We start from the raw sequence: 14,058 nt of genomic DNA, 5'->3' as shown, positions 1-14,058 counted from the left end.
GTTTTTTGGAGGCGAGATTGACCAGAAGTGGACCAAAGGTTTTGGAGTTAAAAAGGGATTGGAAATTTTTGGGAAAAGAGAGATGTTGAGGAGGACGCTGCTTTTCAAAACTGCGAGTTTGTATATCTTATTGACCGGTTCTGTACGTTGACCATCACCGAGTATCGGCCAACTATCGTCGCCGATGGCATTCCGGCGGTCGGCGGTTGGTGCCAATCTTTGCCGACCATCGCCAACCATTATCAATAACTTGACAACTGCCGCCGATCAATTCTAACTGTAGTAGTTCATTGCCGATTATCGCCGACTATTGTCAATCGTCGCCAGCAACTTTCCAATTGTTGGTGGTTTCTGCCGATCTTTGGCCGACCATCGGTGACCGTCGGCCGGTATAGGAAATCTCAGAAAATTCTTGGCCGACCATCAGTAATCCTTGCCGACCATCGACTATCCATCACCGGCCATGAGTATTTATCGGACGACCATTTCTGACTATAGGTGATTCTTGCCGACCGTAAATGATCATCGGCCTACTGTCGGCCGACCATCGGCCATTGTCGCTAATGACTTTCCAACCGTCGGTTATTGATGTCAATTATCTCGGACTATCATAGACCATTGTCGACTATCAGACGACCATCAGCCGCTGATCAGTGATAGTCGCCAATAGATTTCCGATGGGCGGCGACCATCGCCGATCATCGGCCGATTACTTCTGACCATAGGGGATCCTTGCCAATAATCACCAACCATCGGCCGACCATCGGCCGACCATCGGCGATTATCAGAAATGATTGACCGACATTGGCCGACGGTCGCCGACCAGTTTCCGATCATCGTCAGTTCTCGCAAGCATCCCCACTCTCCAATTTTTCAAGATTTCTTAAACTTCAAAAAAGGTACAAAAAAGTACATAAAAACTTGTGCATTGCACTTTTTTCGAAATTATACATCCTCCGCTATAAATGTACACACTAGTGCATTCTTTTCAGAAAAGGAAAAAAAGAAACAAAACGAGCTCGAGTAAAAAAAAAGAGCGTGCAAATAAATAAAATCCTATTTCTATTCCTTTCGGACCTTCCTTCTTCTATGTATGTCATAATTTTCCGTTTTTTTTTCTCGTGAGAAAAAAAGGAAACAGAATCACGAAGGAGGTCCAGTAAAAAAGTTTTGGCGCCAAATTCAAACTTTTTCTATTCGAAGACCCGAAACAAAGTGACGAGTAGCTCGGGAAGAAAAAAGTATAGTTGTGAAAAAAGAGAGAAAAACTTTTTCGGCAAAACTTTGGAAAATGGTAACCACGGGACATGGGTACCTAGCAATTAGGGGGAGAAGAAGGAGAGAGAGGGAAATTTCGAAAGAATCACAAGACCAAAAAATTTAGAGAATATGTAAATATGAAATTTAGGGATTAATAGGAAAAATAGGAAAAAAAAAGGAAAATATAAGGTTTGTCTGAAATTCAGAAATTCAAAAACTCTAAAATTCAGAAATCCAGAATTCGGAAATTTAGAAATTCAAAAAACTAAAAATTCAGAAATTTGAGAATTTTGAAAATTCAGAATTTCAGCATTTCGGAAATTCAGAAATTCAGAAATTCAGAAATTCAAAAATCTGAAAAAGGTTTTTTTCAGGCGAAAATTGATTTATGGACATACGGACATCCGGAAATTCAGAAATTTGAAATCCCGCCAAAAAAACCCCCGAAATTCTTTCAGAAATTTGAAAATACTGAAATTCTTGAGATCCAAAACAATAACTATAAAAACCTTAAATTCCAGGGATCTAAAATTCCAGAAATTTCAGGAATTCTAAAATTCTAAAATTTAGAAATTCAGAAATTTAAAAATTTAAAAATTCACAATTCCTTTTTTGGAAGTTTTTGGAAGTTCCGTGATTCAGAATTTCACAATTTCAGAATTTCAGAATTTCAGAATTTCAGAATTTCAGAATTTCTAAATTTCTAAATTTCAGAATTTCTGAATTTCTGAATTTCTAAAATTCTGAAATTCTAAAATTCTGAATCACTGAACTTCAAAAATTCGGACTTTCTGAATTGTCGAATCCTCGGAATTTTGAATTTTTAAATTTTGAAATTTCTGAATTTCTAAATTTTAGAATTTTAGAATTTCTGAATTTTCTGGAATTCAAGGTTTTTATAGTTATTGTTTTTGAATTCAAGAATTTCAGAATTTTCAAATGTCTGGAAGAATTTCGGGGTTTTTGAAATTTAGAAATTCACAAATTCAGAAATTCCGAAATTCAGAAATTCAGAAATTCAGAAGCTCAAAGATTCGAAATTCAAAAATTCAAAACTTCAAAAATTAAGGATTTCAAAAATTCACAACATTTGCAAAATTCAAATTAGAAATTCTGAAATTCTGAATAACAGAAAACGAAAACTATGAAAAATGTACGTCCTCATATACTTTTCTTTCTATTACTAGTAAAAGAAAAAAGGTAAGGGTCTGGGACAAATCGCAACTTGTCACTTCCCATCATCATCGTTACATCTCCCTATTTCTTCTTTTTCCGACGACGACGTCTTCTGACTTTACGTCTTCTGTGTTGCTCATCAACTTGTCTCCATATGTCCCGAAAACTGAGAAGACGTGGAGAAGGAGGGGATGTCTTCTGAAATTCTAGAAGTTTCAAATTGTAGGAGGAAGAATAAGAAGAAGGAAATTCATTAATTGGGGAGAGAGAGAGAGAGAGAGAGAGAGAGAGAGAGAGAGAGAGAAAGAGAAAGAATGAAATAAAAGAAGAAAAAGAAGAAGAAGAAGGCTGAAAATAAATGAATGAAAAAAAGAGAAAAAATAGAATAGAGGATGTCAGAAGACACGACGGCAGCGGAGACGGATGTGTGTATATGTAAATATGTTTGGAAAATGAGAAGAAGAAAATGAAGAGAAATTTGAGAAGAGCACAAAAATTTTTATAGATTTTTTTTCGGATTTGCTGAAACTGAAATCTTTAGAATTTGTGATTTTCTTCTTTTTTCAACTTTCAGATTATTTTCAGTTTTCTGGAAATTCCAACTTTTGGAATTTCTGGAATTCTGTGGTTTTGTGCATTTCTGACATTCTGTTTTTTTTAGAACCTTCTGAATGACCGAATTTGTGAAAACCTATTTTTTCACTCCGCGAACTTTCTGGCATATCTGAATGTCTGAGTTTCAGAGTTTCAGAATTTTTTTGAAATTTTGGGATTATTAGAATTGTGAGTTTTCGGAATTTTGGATTTTGCGAGAAAAAAAAGGTCCTGGGTCCTGGGTCCTGGGTCCTGGGTCCTGTTAAAAAGTGAATTTCTCAAAATTTGATTCTTAAAAATTTGAGATTTGAATTTTCAAAGTTTTAAAACTTTCGATAATGCTTAGTTTTGAGGTTTGCTCACATAAAAGCAACATGTGCTTGAAGTTTTGAACCTGCTTATTTGCTAAAATTACAACTTCCGATTCTGGATTTCAAAATTTTAATTTAAGATTTCCAAGTTTCTCTGAATTTACTTTGTACCGAAACCTAAAGCAATTTATTGAATTAAAAAAAAATATTGAGAAAAAAAATTGAAAATAAGGAAAATTGCCAAATCTCGTTACAAAAATAAAAACTCTAAAAAATATATGAACTCTTCAAAAAATTCTGAAATTCTGCACATCAAAATTTTCAGAATATTCTAGAGGAAAATTCTAAAAATTCCAAAAATTCCAAAAAAGTCACGAAAATCTTTTTTTGGCTTAAGGAGAAAATTCTCCCAAACACACATACCCATAAATTCATTTCTCTCATCCGTTTACTTTTTTCATTCTCTTTCTCTACTTTTCTCAAGTTTCAGTACTATTTCGCTCTTTTTTCCCATTTAATTGACTGAATTTCAAATTAGAATGAGCTTTTTTGAAAAGGAAAAAAGAAAGGAGACATAGGAATAGAGAAATAGAATAAAAGGATAAATGAGAAATAGAGAGAATTCAGAACTTCAGAATTTCAGAATTTCAGAATTTCAGAATTTCAGAATTTCAGAAATTCAGAAATTCAGAAATTCGGAGTTTCAGAAATTCAGAAATTCAGAAATTCAAAAATTCAGAAATTCAGAAATTCAGAAGTTCAGAAATTCAGAAATTCAGAAATTCAGAAATTCAGAAATTCAGAAATTCGGAAATTCAGAAATTCAAAACACAAATTCCGGCAATTCAAAAAATTCAAAAAAAAACAGAAGTTCAGACATTTAGAAAGTCAAAAAGTTCTAAAAATCAGGAAAGCTGAAATTCCAAAAACCCAAACATTCCAAAAACCCTGAAGGTCCGAAAATCTAAGATTCTGAACCTTAAATATACCGAAGAAAATTTTCTGGCAATTGGAAATGCTGAAAAACTGAAAAAAAAGGGGGAAAAATGTTTTCCAATGATCCATGTATTTATTTTTCTGTGTTCTCATTTAGATAAACAAAAAAAAGTGATTCTAAATGAATTTTTTCCAAGAATTCCAACTTTTCTCGTATTGTTTTTGGTGACAGACAAAAAAGGAACTTAAAAACTCTAAAATTCCTAATTTAAAATTTAAAAATAAAAATTTTTGAAAAAAAAGAGCATCTTTCAATTTTGAAAAATGTATTTTCTAGATTCAATTTTCAAAAATCATGTACAAAAAAAGATGTTCAAATGAAGTTTAACAAAAAAGAAGTGAAAAAAAAGGTCAGAAGGCCGAGGTCCACCGGAAAGAAAAAAAAAATGACATACGATATTTGAAAAGTAAACGAAAAAAAAAGAACTTTGGTGTTAAAACAGAAGACATCTAGCAAATTCTGAAACTCCGAAAATTTCATGGAATTTTCTGGAATTCTTATGGAATTTCCTGAAATTATTCAAACTGAATATTCAGGAGTTTCAGAAAATTCAGAATATTCTGATGAAGGTTTTGAAAATTCTGAATTTCTGAGTTAATGGAGATTTTGAAGACCTTGAAGATTCTGATATTCTGATATTCTGAAGATTTTGAAGACTTTGAAAACCCTGAATTTCTGAATTTATAAAGCTTCTGGAGATCTTGAAGATTCTGAAAATTAGATACCATGAAGATTCTAAAGATTCTGAAAATCCTGAATATTCTGAAACTTTGATATTATAAAAGTTCTAAAGATTTTGAATTTCTGAATTTCAAATTTCGGATTTTTTGAATTTTCGGTTATTTTTTGAATTTTCTAAATTTTTCATAACTTTTAAAACTTACGAATTTTTGGGCTTCAGATTTTTGTGATTTCGAATTCATGATGTGTTTTTCGGATTTTTAATATTTCCAAAAATTAAGAAAGTTTTTTCCCTTTCCCACTCCCTTTTTCTTCTCCTTGTTAAGACAATGATTCTAAATGATAAGAGGAGTAAATGATGATGGGAAAAAAGAGAAAAAAAAGAGAAAGTAGGAGATATCCGTGTTTTTGGGTCACTCTCATTCACTCACATCATCGCTCTCGTTTTTCGGTTTTTCCGGGCGTTTTCCATAGTTTTCTCATCTTTCAACACGCAATGTTCTTTTTTAAGGTTTAGACCTTAATTTATCGATTTTCTTTAAGCCATTGAGAGTCTGAAAATCATGAAAATCCTAAGATTCCTAATATTCTAAGTATTCAAGAATCCTATGTTCCCAAGGATTCCTGGGATGTTTTCTACTAACTTTCAAAATTGTTTACAATTTCGGGTATCTAGATTTTTCAACTTTGTAGATTTATCAGATTTCCGAAATATCGCAAATTCCTGAATCTTGAAATTCCAACAATCTTCAGAATAGAATAAGCATTTGAAAATTTTGAAGTTATCCTGAAGATTGTAGTAATTATGAGTTTCATATTTGGAAGTCCCGAACATTTGAAAATAAAATCCTCCTTCAAATTCTTGTAAACCTTCAAAATCATCAGAATCCTTAGAATTTTTGATATCCTGAAAATCCCAGAACTTGTTAAACTTCTGAGAATCTTAAGAACCTGAGAATCAAAGAACTTAAAGAATCCTTAAAATCTTAAACATTCTAAAACTTTTCAACTTTCCAGGCCCTTTCACCATGAACGAGAACGCCCGAGAAACGGCGTATGCCACAATAATAATAGTTTCTCTATTTGTCTCCTTATCCACAATATCCTCATTCATCATTTCTGTCCATCCCCTAGCCACAATCCTTCGACCGGCACTCCAAAATTCTGTCAGTGATGCACAATACTGTGAGGTGAGTCATAAAAACGCTTTTTTTGGGAACCTCAAAAAATCCGTTCTAAAATTGCGGCATTTTCCCCTACATTTTAAAGCAAAAATTTGAAAATTTGATCCAGAACGGACCTTGCTAGGATTGGCTTACCTATCCGCCTACAGATCGCTGCATAACTCGCTTCAAACTTAAGTGAATCAAAAAGTATAAGTGAATCAAAAAGTATAATATATAATTTGTTAAGATCTACAAAACCATATTTTATTCGGCTATTTTTAAACACCAATTTCTAACTACAAGGTGCCTGAAGTTTATATCCGGTCCCTGTTTCAGAGTCCGTGCTTCAAAACTCGACATTTGAATTTGAACCAACTTATTAACATTTTATAGATCTTATTCAGTTCTACATTTTGCTTTTTAGATAAAATTAAAATTCAAGCTCTGAGCCGAGTTATGGGTCTGCGCGCAGGGGCAATGGTTCTGGTTATTCCTCCTCTATCAGTATACTTTTAGCTTGAATATCTCGATTCTTTTGAAAGATATCAAACATTTTTTGACTGATGAAATATTTAACATAATATCAACAACATCTTATCAGTTGACAACTTTTTGATATCTGCCACAGAAACCGAGATAAAAGAGCTCAAAATAGAGGTATAGGGTGGGCAATAGCAAGTACGGTATTAGCGAATTAAACTGATTCCCAACTATGCCATTTTTCCAGGAAAGCGCCATCGAGCTCAAAGGAATGCTGTCCGACATTGGTAGTCAATTCCGAAACATCACTCGTCAAAAGCGTGACGAAGTGGACGATTTCCTCCGGGAAACTGGTCAAACCGCGCGCGAGCGAGTCTGCGAGTGTCGTCACCCACAAGGACCACCCGGGTTGTCTGGACGCGACGGACTGCCTGGATCAAAAGGATCCGAAGGAGCTCCAGGACTCCCGGCACGTCTTCCATGCGAGCCACCGGTCGATTACAAGTCTCTGTGTGCTGATCCATGTCCAAGAGGAGTGCAAGGAGTTACTGGGATTACGGTAGGGTCCTAGATGCCTTTGAACCTTTGAAAAAGAGTATTAACCAATTGAATTCGCTTGAAAATTTTAGAGTATACCAAACAAAACTAGAGCTTTAGACTTGTAGTTGACAACTTTTCTCTAAAATTTCAGTCTCGAGAGATATGCCACGTGGAAGAGACTCTTGCTTGTGACATAAAAATGCAACCCCCCTCCCCCCTCTCTCATTCTTTTTTGAAGCCCCCCCCCCCCTTGAAGGATCGAGGGTGGGGTCAAAAATGGAAGGCCTCTTCCACGTGGCATAACTCTCCAAACTGAAATTTTTGAAAAAAGTTGTCAACTACAAAACTGAAGCTCTAGATTTGTTTAGTATTGTCTGAAATTTTCAGGTGAATTCAAAAATGTTTAGGCATCCAAAAACAACTTCTATTTCAGGGCATCAAAGGAGACACCGGTAAGCCAGGAATCCCAGGCAAGAACGGAATCCGAGGCGAGAATGGAAAAATGGGACCAACAGGACCGATGGGTCCACAAGGAATCTCTGGATTGGACGGAGAGATGGGAGATCCGGGCTCCGACGCCACACCCAAACCATTCATTCCTGGACCGCCGGGACCAGTAGGCGAGGAGGGAGAGTTTGGACCACCCGGGCCGTCTGGAATGCCTGGGATTGATGGACCACAAGGAGCACAGGGTCCACGTGGAAAGAAAGGGAAGCCTGGATTCCCTGGAAACGATGGAGCCGCTGGAGCAGAAGGACTCATTGGGGAGAGAGGAGAAGAAGGGAATCGTGGGGTGAGTGGGTTAGCAACGCAATTTATCTCGTTTTCTGTGAAAGATATCGAGAAGCGGTCAACTGATAAACAGTTCACCATAAAACAGAAAACATTTTACTAGTTGGCAACTTTTTGATATCTTATACAAGAGCCCAGATGAATTGGGTCAAAGTTAAATAGAGGTGGTCGCTATGACAAAATCAAAATCTGGAAATTCTGAAAAATCTAATTACCGTACCCCAATACTTATTTTCCAGGTCTGCCCAACGTACTGTGCTACGGATGGTGGCGTTTTCTTTGTTCAACCACCAGATTGGATGCTACAGTAATCCTTGGACTTTCAGAAGTTTCTTTAATTTGTTTCTCCAACTCTCCATGTCTTTTTTTCCTAATTTTTTGCATATTTTCTCTTTGAGTTTTACCTTTGAATCTGACATCAGACCCATTTGCTGTATCCCAGGAATTACGTGTACATATTAATAATTGTGATTGTTAATTGATAATTGATAATTGCCTAATAATATATTTCTCACTTCAATTTTTAAGGCCTTTTAGGGTTTTGAAATCTAGAATACTGGATTTTTTCGAAATTTAGAGATTTTCAAAGTATTCAAATTCCCGCCGAAGGAATCCTGGAATTTTGAGAATTGATTCCGGAAAAATCAATGATTTCTAAAGATCAGAAACCAACAAACAATTGGAATTTCGAATGACTCACAATATTTTTTTTTCTTTTCTAGAAAATTCTCAACAGATATGAGTCAGTATTCTTGTTGTCTCTGGACAATCAGAATTTCGTACGTTTCGAATCTAAGCCCAGTTTTCCCTATGTTTTTTAAAAATATGTATTACATTTAGGTTCCGATTTTTCGAACCTTAGAAATCTTAAATTCCAGAAAAATTGGAAGTTTTCGGAAGTTCTAAAAATGTTTGAAAAAATTAGAAATTCAGAAATTCAGAAATTCAGAAATTCTGAAACTCTGAAATTCAGAAATTCAGAAATTCAAAAATTCAGAAATTCAGAAATTCAGAAAGTCAGAAATTAAGAACTTCAGAAATTCAGAAATTCAGAAATTCAGAAATTCAGAAATTCAGAAATTCAGAAATTCAGAAATTCAGAAATTCAAAAATTCAGAAATTCAGAAATTCAGAAAGTCAGAAATTAAGAACTTCAGAAATTTAGAAATTTAGAAATTCAGAAATTCAGAAATTCAGAAATTCAGAAATTCAGAAATTTAGAAGTTCAGAAATTCAGAAATTCAGAAATTCTGAAACTCTGAAATTCAGAAATTCAGAAATTCAAAAATTCAGAAATTCAGAAATTCAGAAAGTCAGAAATTCAGAAATTCAGAAATTCAGAAATTCAGAAATTCAGAAATTTAGAATTTCAGAAATTTAGAAATTCAGAAATTCTGAAACTCTGAAATTCAGAAATTCAGAAATTCAGAAAGTCAGAAATTAAGAACTTCAGAAATTTAGAAATTAAGAACTTCAGAAATTTAGAAATTTAGAAATTCAGAAATTCAGAAATTCAGAAATTCAGAAATTCAGAAATTCAGAAATTCAGAAATTCAGAAATTCAGAAATTCAGAAATTTAGAAATTCAGAAATTCAGAAATTCAGAAATTCAGAAATTCAGAACTTCAGAAATTTAGAAATTTAGAAATTTAGAAGTTCAGAAATTCAGAAATTCAGAATTCTGAAACTCTGAAATTCAGAAATTCAGAAATTCAAAAATTCAGAAATTCAGAAATTCAGAAAGTCAGAAATTAAGAAATTCAGAAATTAAGAATTCAGAATTTAAGAATTCTAGAAATTTTTTTAAAATTTAGAAACTCAGAAAATCAAAATTCGAAAAATTTTCAAAAATCTCGAAATTCAAAGTTCTGAAATTTTGAAATCCCAGAAATTCCTTAAATTCTGAAAATTCGAATTCCCGCCAATAATTTCTAATAGTTTTTGCCCTTTTTTCTCCAAAAAATGTGCATTTTTTAGCCTACAACTCAAATCTCATCTTGGAGATTATGTATTCACGTATTCTAATCTATTAGTACACATTCATTTTTCCATGTTTTTTCCTCGTCTTTTAGTAATTCCTATCTGCACCACCCATATTTTTTATGACTCATTTTCTCTGTTTTTTCCGCTTTTTTTATTCAAAATCTCACGTAGAACAACAAAATAATCATTATTGAAAATTATGATGTTTATAATTCGTAATCTAAAATTGGCACCGAAAAATCCCATGATTCAGTACCCTGCCCCCTTCCTCATCTTTAAACAGTCATATCTCAAAAACTGAAAATGCTACATTTAATATTTTCATTTAAGAAATGTAGAAAATTTTAAGAAATACATTTTATCAGTTAGCATTTTTAGACTGGCTATTCTAGTTTTTGAGATATACGCGTTTGAATGTTAGGCGCTAAAATCTCTCATTTTCCAGTATTCCTTATCTTTAAACGTTTATATCTCAAGAACCAAAAATGCTAGAATATAAATTATTTCTTTTCTCAATTTTTGAATTTCTGGAATTTCTGAATATCTGAGTTTCCGGACTTTCAAATTTTTAAATTTCTGAAATTCAAAAATCTAAGCCCCTTCTTTTTTGTCCACCTTCCAAATGCACATTTTTTAGGCTCCGCCCCTCAACTACACTTCTCACCAAGGCGAGTAGGTTACGCTCCGCCTCCTTTTCCAGTCATTTCGCCTAAAAAGTGCACATGTGCTGCTTTTTCTAGCAACATTTTTTTTCAAAATGGCTGATAATTTGTCCGAAAAACTGGCCGAAGTTGCCATTGTGGCCGAAACTCGTCTGGATGACCCAATATATCAAAACATTGAAATTCGAGATCCAGTAGAAGATGACGATGATGACGTGGTAAGAATATTTGAGTAGAATAGCCACTGAAAATGTTGGATTTTCAGACTCCAACAAATTCGGTACCCTATCAAAACTGCCATATCAATTTTCTCAAGTGCCAATTATTGCCTTATCTATTGGTAATAATTTTTTTGAATCATTCAATTTCGGAAGATTTTTCAGATCAACGGCACCAACGAGATTTTACCGTAAGTTTAGTTTCAGTTTTGTGGACCATAAAAATTAAAAAAATCTGGCTTTTGATCCGTTTGATCCCATTTTTCCACTTTCTTCTCGGGTTCCGTTTTACCCTGTCCCTTTAAAAATAATTTTGTTTCCGGAGCTCTGAAAAAACACCTTTGTATTCGGCTGAAAATTTCAGAGTGTACTTAACAAAACCACAGCTTCATTTTTGTATTTTACAACTTTTTTCAGAAATTTCAGCCTGAAGAGTTATGGCACTTGGAAGAGGCCTACCTCATTTTTGGCGCACCCCACCCCCTCTTTTTTTTCCCTTGAAGGGTGGAGGGGTGGCGCCATAAGGAAAGGGTCTCAACCACGTGGCATATCTGGTCAGGCTGAGATTTAACAAAAACGTTGTTAACTACAAAATTGAAGCTCTAGTTTTGTTTAGTATGTTCTGAAATTTTCAGATAAATCCAAAAACTTTGAGAAAGTGTTTCAGACAGCCGAAAATTGCCATTTTTGACCAAATTTCAATTTTTTAAATTTCTTTCGAAAATTGGTGAATCTCTCCAGCCGAAAATTCTGCAAAGAACTTGTCAACTATAAAATTAAAGTTCTTGTTTTCTTTAGTGTATTCTGAAATTTTCAGAGAAATTCCCCCCCTGCTCCTTTTTGTTCTTTGTTCTCTTCAAATGCTCTTATTCTCTTGCTCACTTCTCGATGACTCATTTCTCTTAGTGGAAATGAGAAAACTGGTGGAGCCAAAAGAGAAAGAAAACAAAAATAGAAAATGCAGCTGGAAATAAATAAATAGGCTGAGGGATTAGTCATCATGAGGGGAATTCGGAAACTTTTCTTGTGTGGTTTTTGGTTGCTTATCCTCTTTTTTGATACCCTGATTCATGGATATAGATGTTGGTATATTGGGGAGATTAGAAAAAAGAATCTCGGAGGGATACGGTGGCATTTTGGACGGTAATCTCTAGGATAAAACGGGTTTAGGGTGTAAAAAGGACAAAAGGGTGGTTTAATAGGAATCCATTAATGGATTAGTGGTCCAGAAATGTCAGTGGAAGAGGTTTAAGATGTATCAGGCTAGAAACATACCACCAGTAGGCCAACAACGGACCAATGGTGGCTTGCCGGTCTGAACGGATTAAAAATGACTAATAGAGCTTGTAACGTACTAGGACTAGGAACGGACTATAAACGGACCACCAGCAGGCGAATAGTGGCTAAATTTTTTTGCTTGTTGGTCTGAGCTGCCAAAAAGCGGTTCAAAAACAGACAGACAAAAGCTGGGTTAGGAATCCTAACTTAGGATCATGAACTTTGAACGGACCAACAGCGGACCAACAGCAGACCATCGATGTCTTGGCGATCTTAGCGGCCCAACAGCGGCTGAACAGTTGATGAACAATATCTGGCTTATGACTATGTAGTAGAAAATGTGCTCTATTGTACGATACCTACCGTACTCCATCCGTTGTACGTGATGTAATTTAATCCCATATATCTCGATTCCTGTAGAAGATATCAAAATGTGGTCAACTGAAAAAATGTTCATCATAATGCCAAAAATATTTTATCAGTTGACAACTTTTTATATCGTTTACAGTAACCTAGATAAATTTGCTTAAAGTGAGATGTATGTAGTTTCACCTCTTGGAAAACCTCTCAAAGAAAAGCTTGTGATTTTTGCACCTGCATGGAAAAAATTAGAAAAGACATAGTCACACCCTGATGGCTATTCTAATTGGGTGGTCTCGAGAATTTCCATGTTTTTCATAGTTTGTGTCCATGTGATCAGTTATCAGCTGCTTCTAGTATTATGCAAAACTTCGAATTTAAAGTACAAGGTTTTAAATAAAGGATTGGAATTTTTTAGAAAATCTGAAAAAATTGAAACCTTGGAAGTTTTGAGACTTTTTTGGGGGCCGTTTTCTAGTTTAGAGATCCCAAAAAAGCCAATTTACAATGGGAACAATGAAATTCTTTAGCAAATAGACATTTCCAGATTTTCGCTGTCACAATTTTTAAAGTCGCGATTCCAAGATCCCCAAAAACTGAACTTTTGATTTTCGAATTTTCAGATCCTAGACTTCAGATTCTGAAGTCTTCTGACGACGTCAGAGCTAAAACTTGTGACATTTTTCGTATTCTTCAATTTTTTGTTATTAGAAGAAGATTCAGGCAGAAGGACAGTTACGAAATGGATTCATTTTTATTGGAGTTGTTTGATTGAGATTTAGGAAAAAAATTGAAATTTCTGACAGATCACACGGAAGTTGGAATAGATCAAATGGGAATAATCTTGGGGTAGAACATAGTTCAGGGATTTGAAATTTGCGAAAATTCGAAAATCCGGGAATTCAAAAGTTTTTGAATCTCCGGAAGCTCAGAAATTCGGAATTTCTCAGAATCGAAATTTTTGAGAATCATCGAAAACTTCGAAATTCGAGGAAATTCGGAAACAGAGGAATTCAGAAATTCGGAAATTCAGCATTTCAGAAAATAATAAAATTGCTGAAGTTCAGAAGTTTGGAAATTCGGCGATTCTAGGAAAACGGAAACAGAAACATTTAGATCATTTAAAAATACGAAAATCCCGTAAAATTCAGAAATTCAGAATACTCATAAAATAAGAAAATCCAAAGATACAAATAGGATTTCTGAACTTCGAAAAAACATTCGGAAAATAATAAAAAGTTCCATGAAGTTCCAGAAAATTCCGAAAATTTCGAAACTTCAAAAAAGTTCTGAATATATGAAACATCGAAAAATCGAAATTCCAGATAAATTAACAAAAAGTTAAAAAACTAAAGAATTTCCAAAAAATCTAAAAAAACTTTTTAAGATTTTAAAATTCCTAAAATTTCAAATTTTCTAGGAGAATATAATTTTGATCTACCAAAATCCAAAAATGCGCCAAAATGTTTTTTTAGTGGTTTTTTTAAAACAACAAAAAAAAATGAAAATTCAAGTTTTTGAGCTGTTTTTCAACCGTTTTCAGGTTTTCTGAATTTCTGG

General features: G+C 34.1%; 2 protein-coding genes across 2 annotated transcripts; both read left to right on the top strand.

Annotated features, from left to right (window-relative positions):
* Nucleotides 1–6,047: 6,047 nt before the first annotated feature.
* On the top strand, nucleotides 6,048–8,308 carry Cbr-col-46 (the record flags this gene model as incomplete). The annotated part of the gene is made up of 4 exons (XM_045240244.1): nucleotides 6,048–6,209; nucleotides 6,913–7,224; nucleotides 7,663–7,998; nucleotides 8,237–8,308. The coding sequence occupies 4 exons, from the start codon at nucleotides 6,048–6,050 to the stop codon at nucleotides 8,306–8,308; spliced, it is 882 nt and encodes a 293-aa protein (XP_045092852.1).
* Nucleotides 8,309–10,737: 2,429 nt separating this feature from the next.
* On the top strand, nucleotides 10,738–13,273 carry CBG25175 (the record flags this gene model as incomplete). Its single annotated transcript, XM_045240181.1, has 3 exons — nucleotides 10,738–10,860; nucleotides 10,908–10,982; nucleotides 13,046–13,273. 3 exons carry the CDS (start codon nucleotides 10,738–10,740, stop codon nucleotides 13,271–13,273), a joined length of 426 nt encoding a protein of 141 aa, XP_045098395.1.
* Nucleotides 13,274–14,058: the final 785 nt, after the last annotated feature.

The sequence above is a fragment of the Caenorhabditis briggsae genome (assembly GCF_000004555.2).
Source record: "Caenorhabditis briggsae complete genome, chrI, whole genome shotgun sequence".
NCBI lineage: Eukaryota > Metazoa > Nematoda > Chromadorea > Rhabditida > Rhabditidae > Caenorhabditis > Caenorhabditis briggsae.
This window is presented reverse-complemented; position numbering and strand designations above follow the sequence as displayed.